Source organism: Lissotriton helveticus, chromosome 8 (genome assembly GCF_964261635.1).
Source record: "Lissotriton helveticus chromosome 8, aLisHel1.1, whole genome shotgun sequence".
Classification (NCBI taxonomy): Eukaryota; Metazoa; Chordata; class Amphibia; order Caudata; family Salamandridae; genus Lissotriton; species Lissotriton helveticus.
In genome coordinates this window covers 1,695,089,796-1,695,102,756 of record NC_136069.1, presented here as the reverse complement: position 1 = coordinate 1,695,102,756, position 12,961 = coordinate 1,695,089,796, and the positions used below count along the sequence as shown (strand labels likewise).

General features: G+C 44.0%; 1 protein-coding gene across 1 annotated transcript in view; it reads right to left on the bottom strand.

Moving 5' to 3' along the window:
- Positions 1-12,241, bottom strand: part of LOC144774125 (extracellular calcium-sensing receptor-like) — a 67,401-nt gene extending 55,160 nt beyond the window's left edge. Inside the window, 2 exon segments of the mRNA XM_078659149.1 lie at positions 4,503-4,794; positions 12,165-12,241. Coding sequence (XP_078515275.1) covers positions 4,503-4,794; positions 12,165-12,241 — 369 coding nt within the window.
- Positions 12,242-12,961: the final 720 nt, after the last annotated feature.

The window sequence follows — 12,961 nt, the reverse complement described above, 5'->3', positions numbered from 1 at the left end:
GGGATGCCTGGATTGGTGCTCGGCAGCAGATTTTTCATCAGTGCATAGGGAATAGTCAGGAATGAGCTGATGCCTTAAATTCAGTGTATTTTTGCCCTTTCTCAGTGATGCACTGCGCCACTATTTTATAAATATGTCCCCTAGTTTCTCCTGTTAAGCAACATATTGTTGGTTTCCAACTTTGGAGCATTCCCTAGTGGAGCATGGATGTCCATTTTCTTGTAAACATAAACATTGTAGTTGGTCAACAATTCTATTGTCACACCCTTTCAAAATTATACTAAGCTCAAATATACGGTACAACAGCAGCAGCATTAGAACATATAAGATAGAATAAAACATGTTAACTTCATAAAGTTATCTTCATTAGCTAGCATATAAGCACTATATGGAAAGATATAGAGACTAAGGGGCATATTACCAACAAAGTGGCGAAGAGAGCTGTTAGCCGCCTTGGCTTAATGCCTCTCATCGCCACTTCGGAAACGCTAGGCTGCACCATATTACCAAGGATATGGTGCAGCCCAGCGTTTCCCCCTGCGATGGCGATAGGTTTTACAACTTAACGCCAGCACAGGCAAGGAAGGTTAGTTTATGTACAGGAAGAAGTTCCTTCCTGCACATAAAAAAAGCTTAAATGCCATTTTGTAACTTACATGTGTGCTGCTTCATGCAGCACACATTTAAGTTACAAATTGGCATTTTAAAAAAGAGGTTTGTTTATGTAGAGGAAGGGACACCTTCCTGTACATAAACAAACCTTGGCATTTAGCCTTTTCCATGTGTGCTGCACAAGGCAGCACACAGGGAAAAAGCAAAAACGTTTCGCCTCCTTATGAACAGATCTTTCCTGTTCTTTAGTTCGGCGCTGCGACCTCTTATTGCCTCTCTCGATAATAGGTGGCAGCGTCGAAGTGAACACCCACTGCACGCCCCCTTTCACGATGAGTTTTTCGTGAAAGGGGCCCTATTAATAAGGCAACGTGAAGTCAATTAACGTGGCTTAACACCACGTTAATTGACTTAAGGCTGCCTTGATAATAGGGCGATGCAAATATCGCCGCGTTATTGGCAGAAAAGTGCCGATGACCCGGCGAAAAGAGGCTTGATAGTATGCCCCTAATTTCATAAAAGGATGTAAGGTGCCTGAGGACATTTCTTTGGGGAAAGGAACCTTTATTTTCCTACTGCTGGTGATGGTCCATCAGCACTCTAAAACTGGGGATTCTGGGGTCCAGAATCAACTCCTTGACTCACAAACGGCCACATGCATCATTGTATGATTTTGCGATTCCTAAATTGCGAAAATTAAGGAATCGCAATTTAGGAATTGCAAAATCCTATGCATCAACAAATCCTACATTTTTTTGGGATTTCTTATTTTTCGGTATTTGCGATTCCTTAATTGCGAATCGCAATTAAGGAATGGCATTACATTGATTCCTAGGCCTAGAGGCCCATAGGACTCAATGCCTTTTTGCAAATTTTTTTTTTGCGAATCGCAATTTGTTGATGCATTTCAAGGGTGCTGAGGGGGGACCCTTGAAATGTTTTTTTAAGTGCAAGTTTCACACACACATGTCCAAAGGACATGTGTGTGTGTGTAACATGACACTTTCAAAAATACTTATTTGAGCATTTTTGAAAGATTTCGCAAATTAACACGAGGGTCAACCTCGTGTTAATTTGCACCTCCTATTTCAGAATTCACAATTTTGAAAACATTCATGCATTGCATTTAAGGAATCACACAAATGCGATTCCTTAAACGGCCGAATTTTCCAATTCGCACCGTTTGCGACGCCAAAATCGTTTGATGCATGTGGCCGTAAGTGTTTAACTCTCTCTGGAAAGACATGGACAAGTTGCCATGGCTCTATGAAGGTGTGATAAAGTGAGTGTAGGTGCAATAGGACACAATTATCATATTTGCAATAGAGATGTGAATACAAGTCTGATTCGAGAGCACACAGCGCTTTGAGAATAATTCTAAGAGATATAAAAATATTTACAGTGCAACTATGTAGACAGAAAGTACAAAGCATTCCATTGTCATAACAAAACTTGAGGGGGGGCTCCCCTGCTGAGTACCTGCAGGGGGCCCGGCCCATTGAGGAGCTTTCATGTAGGCACCTGCTGCCTGTGCACAGTGCTGGAGAGGCTCAACCGCAGCGCAAGGGCTGCGGGGGCTAATGTTACGCCACTGATCAGCACACCATTAGGCCGGATGCACAGTGGCAAATGCAGTGCTTGATAAGAACACGTCAGTTGAAGGTCTCCAGTATTCACAAATTTTGGTGCTGTGGATTTCAATAGCAGCATGTACTACACCAACAATGGTGAATAATAAAAAGGATTTCAACTGAAGTGTGTGATATCATGCATTTCACCTACCACAATGCATCTGGCCTGTGGGCTGGTATGTGAGGCAGCGCGCTCCCTCTTCCTTTTGTGATTGGCTCCTTGCCGGGTCATTGGACTGATGAGCTCTGGGATGCACCTGTGCCCTGGGAGTGGCACTAACACTGAGAAGACGGTGAGCAGCATTGTCAGCACTCACATATTTCACTTGTTACTCTCTGCTGAAGAAGGACAGCAGCCGGGAAGCATGGGTCCATGGATACACAGCACTGGTTACACCAACAATAGTGAATACCGAAGACTGTTTTCATGCACAACATTTACTAAAATGCATATAAGCTAATTATGTGCTGGTATGCCAAGCAGTGTGCTACCTCCTCCTTTTGTGACTAACATAAAATCTAAGTTTACCATTAACGAGGATTTTACATTACAATTCAGATGAGGGGAAGAAGTATTTCTCTATCTGCCCCCAAACTAATGTTGTCAATTATCAGGGGTACTAAGGTAACCCAGTATTAGTCTATGGGAGAGGTAGCAATGATATACTGAAAAATGGCTTTAACAATTCTTCACTGCTAGGACATGTAAAACCTAAGTACAAATGTCCTACGTTTTAGATTCCATACACTCTGCCATATGAACCTTCAAGGATTAACTCAGGGATGCCTTATGGTCATTAGAAAGGAAGGTTGAAGCTTGGCAACATTATTTTTTTGCCAGGTCGACATGGTAGATGAAAGTGCACAACAAGCAGCAGTGGCAGTCCTGAGACATGTCTTGCAGTGCTACTTTAGACGGTGGCACAATGAGTGCTGCAGCACACTTTTAGCATTTAACTTACAGGCCCTGGGTACATATACTACCATATACTATGGACATATGAGTAAGTAAAAATTGCAAATTGGGTTAATAGAAATTGGCTTTAAGGAAGAGAGCACACACACTTTACTACTGGTTAGCAGGGGTAAAGTGCAAAGAGTCCTAATGTAAGCAAAATCAAGTTCAGAGGAAAACTGTGAATGAACGCAATATGTCTGGGGGAATACAACACTAACGGTGTCATGTATAACATGATCTATCTACCCATCAAATCCTATCTCTGTGTCTCTGAGTATTATGCAAAAAGCATTAGTAAAGGTCAGGTGATGGCAGCGAATGCCAGAATGATTGGCCTTTTCAGTCCTGGTGTTAGCAAAGATTTTTTGATTCATATTAAAATTACATATATAACATAGTTACTTATTGGGGATTTCCGCACAACCTCATCCATTAGTCAGTAGTTGTGTCATTCACATTTTTATTCAGCTGCTACAGCATGCATCATGTGGCAATTGGTCAGCACCCTTCACCCACTGGCTGACTATACTTTGAGTTATTGTCATGCTTCCCTTTCACAAGGAGACCAGCTTCACACAAAGCAGCCCTCTTTTGTGTCAGGGGGCAGTATGCTAATTTGTGTTTTTTTTTAACAAGGATAGACAAGGAAGCTTCAAAAGGTCTTCAAAGCCTATCCTCCACACACAGCACCCTCTTCCATTCACAACTGCCCAGCTTCCCTGCATCCTGATGTAAGTATCTAATGGTTTAAAGGCTGGAACAAGAAACAATAGTGACAGTGATCTGCCCTGTTTGCCATCTGACCTACCCGCTTAAGTGGTGGTGCTAACCAGAAACCTCCTTAAAATACGCCTACACAGTTGTTGTTCTTCAGGCTGCAGATCCCAAGTAGAACTGGGCCTATGAAACCGTGACACTCTTTATTCAAAATTTAGAAGTGGGTCTGTTCTCAATACCAGTCTGCAAGGGTCCAACAAGCACTATTTCAGGTGGAGGGTAGAGCTGTGCCTCCTCCGCCAACCATTCGCTTGAAGCCAGCAGTAGAGGACCTTGGTGGTGGACGGTATCCACCCATTCACCTGCAGCTATCTTGGTGATGGATATGCTGCTGGCACCCACAATTATTATGGCCAAATTTAGAGGATCAGGGATTCCAACATCCTGAATGCTCTTGCTTGACCACATGCTCTTCTTGATTTATTTACTGTTTCTTCTAACCATCTTGGTCTTAATGTTAGTCCACCCATCATTTGTGCACCCACCCACCAAGCATCTCAATCCCAGAGTTGTGTTCTGTGTACCTGTGGAACATGGAACAGACCTAAAATCCTGGCCATTGGGACTGAAATGGAGGACATGAGTTCTCCAATGACTCCAGCAGGCATTGCCCCGGATTGGCAATGGTACCCCGGGACTGGCCGCTGGTTCCCCGAGAGCAGATCCAGGACCCCTCCGATGGCTTTGATCTGCGAAAAGCAGGAATCATAGATCTGGAACCCAAGGGTGATGTTTGGCAGCAGGTCTGGAGTTTGGTTAATTTCTTCTACGGCGAAGACCATTGCCAGGACGTCCCGGTAGTAGCGGACATGGAACCTGCAGGGTGAAGCAACTGGGGGTTAGTTTCATGTGCACTGTGGCCGCAGAAGAATTCAGATCTCACTCTTTGACGACATTAGGGGCCATATATACAAGCCCCTATTGCTATGCAAACACCTGACATTTCTGTGGAAAATGCAATAGCGGCTTCACCTGATTTGCAAGGCAGTTTTAAGCTATTTAATGTGGCTTATCGCTGCCATGTAAATAAGTCCCCCTTTCACGCTATGCTTTGCAAGAAATGGGTGGGCAGTGGGTGTTGCAGTGGGTGTTCAATTGCAACACGCATAGATTTGGATGCTGCCCCTACTTCCAAGGGCAGCGTAAATAGGAGGCAATACCAAAATTAAGACCTAGCCTTAAGTTGGCGAAACGAGGAGAAAAGGAATATTTCTCCTCGTTTTTGCTTTTTCCATGTATGCTGCTTTGTGCAGCACACATGAAAAAAGCAAAAAGCCTTTTATTGTTTATGTACAGGAAGGTCCCCATTCCTGCACACAAACAACCCTTAAAAAATGACATTTTGTGACTTCCATGTCTTTTGCATTAAGCAACACACATAGAAGTGACAAAATGAAATAGCCTTTCAAGATTGTTCATGGACAGAGAGGGAGGCCTTCCTGTACATAAACAATGTTTCCTTGCACGCAGACACCCTTGCACTCTAATGCAAGGGATCCTGCATTGGCGCTACACTGCTAAGTGTAGCGCCAACACAGGGGGAAATGCAAGGCTGCACCATATTGTTGTAAATAAGCATGCGTTTCTGAAGTAGCGAAGTGAGGCGTTAAGCCATGACGTCTAATGCCTCACTCTGCCACTTCTGTTGTACATATCCGCCAAGTTGTTTTCATGGACATAAAACCAAGTTAAATCTGGATTGGTGATGCAATTAATACGGAATGAATACATTTTACAAACACATTTTAAGCTGGACAGTGCAATGGACACAGTGTTTGCAGATTCACCTAAGCTTTACTATGTCCAGGCATCCCACCTATTTAAATATTTAGATCAACATGTTAAAATCAGCTCTAGTTTTGATTTTTCATTAATTGGGTTAGTAATATTAACATTAACAATTTAACTAACTCAAATGTGAGATAAAGCACCCATAACATACTGGAGGTGTGCATAATAAGGCAGTAGTAGGCTTAGTAAGTGGCATAGGTCACTCAAACAGGTAATGTGCAAAATGGGCCACTCTGTAAAGTAATTCAGGAGTATTTCAACTTGATATCTGAGCAGTGAGGGCAAGAGGGACGTTGAAGGGCTACAGTTGTTCCTGTAAAATTGATGAGACTCTTGGGAGGGCCATGGTGTCTGTTGGGTGGGGGAGTCCCATTCAAGGTAATTATGACACAAGGTATTTTGCACGAACAATGTGGTTGTCTGGACATTCTTAAACAGTTCAGAGATTAAAAAAAAAATGATTTCAGGTTGGAATGATGTCTTTTCTGTTTCTGGATCCTATGGTTTTTGTGCGATTTTCCACATATTTGACACAATCTAAATGTGTTTCTTTCTTGAAAACAAGTGTTTTACTTTCAAATCCTAATTCGATGCTTGAGGTAAACGGCTAATTTTCTAAAAATGTGTGGTGCATTGCATGATTGCGCAGAGCTCACCACTCCATGCCTTCTTTAACATGGTGGGAGTATGCTGGGCTGTCAGTCGTCTGCCAGGTATGGCTTATAGGACTGGTCAGTCTCTGGCAGTGGGATAGAAGGAGTCCACCTATCCAATGGGATCTGTTCTCTGGCAGTGGAATAGAAGGAGTCCACCTATCCAATGGGATCTGTTCTCTGGCAGTGGAATAGAAGGAGTCCAACTATCCAATGGGATCTGGTCTCTGGCAGTGGGATAGAAGGAGTCCACCTATCCAATGGGATCTGGTCTCTGGCAGTGGGATAGAAGGAGTCCACCTATCCAATGGGATCTGGTCTCTGGCAGTGGGATAGAAGGAGTCCACCTATCCAATGGGATCTGGTCTCTGGCAGTGGGATAGAAGGAGTCCACCTATCCAATGGGATCTGGTCTCTGGCAGTGGGATAGAGGCAGTCGACCCATCCCATGAGATCCGGTCTATGAAAGTGGGATGGAAACAGTCGACCCATCCTATGGGGTTTCCGCTACCTTTCACGCATTCGGTCACTGGCCTCAGGCTGTTGGTATTGGTGGAATTGGTCTATGGAGCAGCTAACCTGGATTGCTTTTCTGCCCAGAAGTTTTCCAGTACTAGCTTTGCGTATATTTTCAAAAAGTATATGGCGCCTTCAGCAATGGCCCTCTCCAAGAAAAGCCTCAGATTGTGCATGTATGCTGATCACGCCCAGCTCCTGTTATCCCTAGATGTCAGTCATGGAAGTTTGAGGGAGTCCTACTCTCAGTGTAGGTCACTGCATCCAGCAAGTGCTCGAGCATTCCAGATCCAATGAAATGCTGAGCAGTATTTCCTCAGACAATCCCAATGGATTACAAAATCTCCCAAAGCTGACCAATGAAGAAAGTTTCCTTGAACAATGAAAGGTCATCCTGTTTTTTGTTCAGTTATAGAATTTCTTTTCTTCTACCTAATTGGCAGCCAGAACCAGCAAATGATGGGACTGAAGATGCCTGACAATGGAATAATCATGGACTTTCTGATATTTTTACATGTTGTCCACCTCGCTTCAGAACACAAGGAAAAGGAAGAAGGACTCCCATCCTCATCTACTTCCTGTTACAATAAAGTGGCCTGTACTGGAGCACAGGCACAATGATTAGCAGTCACAGTCAACCTATGAAAGACTGAGCTACATGTAAATGACACTAATGAGAACCAATGGCTGATGGTGCGGACATTTTCCCCTTCCTCCGGCATGAATTATATAGTCCAGACAGAAGAAGCAGTGTCCGGCCAAAACCACAAAGGCTCTTGTCCCTTATGTAGTGTCGCCACAGCAGGGACACAAGTAGATTTACTTTGGACTGCTTGTAGTTTATGGAATTCTGGGATCACCAACATTTCAAAGGTCTAGAACCGTGGCAGTCATAGTACGGCCCGCGGGCCGCCAGGGGCCTGGCAGGCCTTCCATGCTGGCCTGCAGACCTTGCATGTAAGGCACCCCAGAGAGCGGGAGAGAGAGAATGGAGCGAGATTGAGAGAGAGAGAGAGTGGAGAGAGCGAGTGGAGAGAGAGAAAGTGGAGAGAGACAGTTGAGAGAGAGAGAAAGTGGAGAGAGAGAGAGACGAGAGAGGAGAGAGACATTTGAGGGAGAGTGAGTGGAAGGAGAGTGGACAGAGAGAAGAGAGAGGGACTGACTGACTATGAGGCTGAGATACTGACTGACAGAGAGAGACTGACTGAGACAGAAAGAGACTGACTGACAGAAAGAGAGAGACTGACTGAGAGAGAGAGACTGGCTGACTGGCAGAGATATTGACTGACAGAGAGATAGAGAGACTGACTGACTGACTGACTATGAGAGAGACTGATTGAGAGAGAGCCTGAATGACTGAGAGAGAGAGAGTGACTGACTGAGAGAGACTGGCAGAGAGAGCGAGCGACTGACTGACAGAGAGAGGGCGACTGACTGAGAGAGAGAGAGACTGACTGACTGAGACAGACTGACTGACTTAGAAAGAGACTGGCTGAGAGAGAGAGACTAACTGACTAAGAGAGACTGACTGAGAAAGTGAGACTGACTGACTGATATAGAGACTGCCTGATTGAGACTGACCAAGAGAAACTGACTGGCTGACTGAGAGAGCCTGACTGACAGAGATAGAGAGAGAGAACCTGACAGAGAGAGAGACTGACAGAGAGAGAGAGAGAGAGAGAGAGAGAGAGAGAGACACAGACAGACAGAGCCTGACTGACAGAGAGAGACTGACTGATAGAGAGAGACTGACAGGCTGAGAGAGAGACTGACTGATAGAGAGAGACAGACTGATAGAGAGAGAGAGACAGACAGAGAAAGAGAGAGAGACTGACTGATAGAGAGAGAGAGACTGACTGAGAGAGACCGATTGACAGAGAGAAAGACTGACAGAGAGAGAGAATGACAGAGAGAGACTGACTGAGAGAGAGACAGACTGATAGAGAGAGACAGACTGACAGAGAGAGAGACTGACTGAGAGAGAGACTGACTGACTGAGAGTGATAAAGGGAATGACAGAGAGAGACTGACTGACAGAGAGAGAGATTGACTGATAGAGAGAGGGAGACTGACAGAGAGGGAGAGAGACTGACTGACTGAGACTGACTGAGAGAGACTGACTGACAGAGAGAGACTGACTGACTTAGAGAGAGACTGACTAAGAGAGAGACTGACTGACTAGGAGAGAGACTGACTGACTGAGAGAGTGGGACTGACTGACTGAGACTGAGAAAGACTAACTACGAGAGACAGACTGACAGAGTGAGAGATAGAGAGAGAGACTGACAGAGAAAGAGAGAGAGAGAGAGAGAGAGAGAGTGACAGATAGAGACTGACTGATAGAGAGAGACTGACTGGCTGAGAGAGAGGCAGACTAATAGAGAGAGAGACTGACAGAGAGAGAGGAAGACTGACAGAGTGAGAGAGAGAGAGACTGACTGACTGGGAGAGACTGACTGAGCGAGAGAGATTATTTGACTGAGACTGACTGGGAAAGAGACTGACTGAGAGAGAGAGAGAGACTGACTTACAGAGAGACTGACTGACTGGCAGAGAAACTGACTGACTGACAGAAGGACGTCAGAGAGAGAGAGACTGACTAAGAGAGAGAGAGACTGACTGTGATGATTGGGTTCAACGTGTGTATGAAGCTATGCAATGCCTCTTAAGATTGCTATTGTCTGCTAATAAACATTTATTATCAAAATGTGCTCTTTTTAGTTACATCTGCTTTTTAAATACAGCATTGTTGCATTGTCTAATGATTTGAAACAGGTTTGATTTTTTTTCTCTACATTTATGAAGACTTCTAAACAGGGATAAGGAGTGTGTGCGGTTTTGTCTGTGTGTGAACATTCTTGGTGAACTATGGCAGACACCTCACCATACCCAACTGACAGCACCTGTACCCAACTATTAATCACAAAATACATTTATTGGGGGATGTAACACCCCAAACCTCCCCCCAACAACCCCCTCACACCTAAAGCTAGGGCACTCTGGATAAGTAGCTCTGGCCTTAACTCACTAGAGCCAAGATGCGGATTGGAGACACTTCACATTGCTTGGATTGCTTCTTGCCACTACAGTTCCCAGCTACAGCCCAGCCATGGACCATGTGGCCTGCTGCCCTTACCCGTCACAGGACGCCAGCGGTGGATGCTCCTGGAATGTGAGCCCACGGGAAGTGGATTCCGAGTGAACAATGAACACTCCGCCCAGGAGCACATCTCCGCCCCGGGAGTAGGAACCTTGGGTCCAGGCCTGCAGTCTGCAGCCTTTCTCTAGAGCACGACCCCTCCCAAAGGCAAGGAGGAGCAGGGCTATGGGGAGGTGAGAAGCCATTGAACTAACAAGCCACTTCTGAGACCCACATGGTAAGATCTGGTTTATCATCAACATCTGGCGACGTGGCTGTCGCTACAGAAATCCGTGGCGGCCCCCTGCAGCAACAGCACTCCCCTCAAGATCCTGGAGGCAACTACACTCACATATACATGCTGGCATTGTTCAGGGACACCTCTGGGTGCTGTCTCTGAAGGTGGGCATCCTTTATAATATATGCCCAGGATCAGCTGGCATCAGGTCTAGATGGGGGTGGGAGAGCTGTCATTACAGCAGTATGTTTATGCTGAAACCCTGGGGCCTTCCACTCTGGCATTAAAAATCACTAGGGAAAGTATGGTTTCTGATAATCACAGCTGAAGGCAGCAGCTGTAATGAAGGCAAAGGTCTGTAATTCAGAAATCAGAAAAATATATGTATTGCTACTTTATTCCACCACGGGTGACCCCAAAGTGACTGTGAATAATACCCAAATCTGACCATTTTGCGAGACAAATTTTGAATGTAATTCTCATTTACATAATGTACATCTTGAAGTGGTGCCAAGTTTCCAATGTGTGGGAATAATTATTGATGATACACTTAGTGAATCATTATGTATTATTGTCAGTATTTATTTATTTATTCAACATTTTTCAATCACTCTTTTTTGATTAGATTGGCATTTACTTTACTGTGCCTTACAGAGAACAATGAGAGATACCCATACAAATATAATAGTGCAACAGGTCTATGTCCCTTTACCAAGCGCTATGAAGATAAAAACATATAACAGCATGTTGATGCTTCAGGAGGTGTAGGGATGGCGAAGAGGGGGGGAATGTAGAAGGAAAAGAGGCTAGGAGGTGAAATATAATGTTAGATACCATAAACTTCAGAAGAGTTTGTACGTAGTCTCAGATCTGAGTTTTACTCACCTATAATTTCAAAACAGGGGCTACTCATATTGGCATTACACAGTCATTGGCAAACCAAAAGGTCAAAGCTTAAAAAAGTTATGCAGTTGATTTGCCAATGGTTCTTTATCAACTTCAAGCATGTGCATGGATCACAACGCATGCACACACATGACTAGTAATCTTGAAATGACTTTTCAATTTTAGAAAGCAAATTCCAAGATACCTTTCTATCATGCAAGGGCAACACCAATAGTTCTTATCTTGAAAATTCTATATTTGGCCCTTCTGGCCTGTCTGATTCATCCTTCAGTAGTGTCTTGTAATAAAAGTTAGCTGGAACTTTTTTGGTTTTTGCTTTACAGCATAGGGCTACTGACGTAAGCGTTTGAGGGATGAGTTGAAGGCAGGCTTAGAATGTTGAGTTCTGACTGGCACGCGACAGAATAAAAATGTGTACAACTAGTCTCCATTTGCGGCATACACACTAGAGAGTACCTAGGCTGGCAGGACACTTCAACTGGTGATGAGATAGGGAATCTGAAGCTTGTACACTATAAACGGCGTTCCAAAGCGTTTGCCAATGTCTTGTAAACTGCGTGTGCATGCCATTTGTGCTGCTGTCGAAGTGGAGCTGGCACCGGTGAAGTCTCAGTGCAACACCAGCTCTATAAACACTTCAAGATAAAGAAAGTGAGAGTGAAAGTCTTTATGTCGGCGGCCAGGAACGAAACGAAATGGCCACAAATAAAAGGAACTGAGCCAGTTTGCAAATTAATGCCATATGCCATACAGAGTAGGAGCGCTAAATGTGTATGCAACCAGGTTACAAGAGCAGCATGATACTTCAGTAAAAATAAAGTTGAAATTAATTTGCTACAAATTTGAGATTAACCAGGCGGTTGTGAAGAAACATGTAAGCACAAACCTGACCAAAAATCATAACACTATCTGCTTTCATGAACTAGAAGAATACAATGTTTACTTGACAAAGCCATTCATCAATAGTTGTGCCACAATGTGCTTTGTAGTGACACCAGCTGAGGTTCCGGGATTATGCATGGTGAGTTGTCCCAGAAGAAGTGGCCCCCGACCAAAGCTGCAGCGCAGGGCCCCAGAACAACTTCCCAGACAGCCATCAAGTATAGAGCTCCAAAGGAGAGCAAGGCAAGATCCAAGCGGCAATTGTTAGTAATGATGACCCCAGCAGTCACCACACCACAAGGCACTACAGAAGTTCTGCCTTATCAAGTTGAAAATGAATTGTCTGAGAGCCCACTACTGTTGTCCAATGTATATATAGCTGATGCATTCTTAAAATCGCCAACGGCATTTGATACTGCCAAAAAACACAATATTGGCAATAGAAGGACTGCATGGAAAGAGACTTTTGAAGATTTCAGAGATGCGATTGAGGAAAAAGGTGATAAAAAGATTATAAGGTATCTAAGGAGGGAGGCTGGTGAAGGAGTGAAAGGATACCAGAAGGAGAAGTGACACACAAACAAATCAAGTTCAAATTCAAAATAAGCATTATTCGATTTTAGACGTTTAAAATCACTAAAGCAAGCAGATTCAAAAGATAAAAACATTTCATATATACAATAAGGTTAAAAGAGCATATAAATTCCACAGCTCGATATAAAACAGCTTATTCCATATAACTTCATCACCATAGAGTACATTTAGGAAAGGCCGGTTAACCTACAAGATTAATACATTCAGTTTGTTTTCTGAATAAGTTTAACTATTTAAACTTTTCCTTATCCAGTCATGACACAT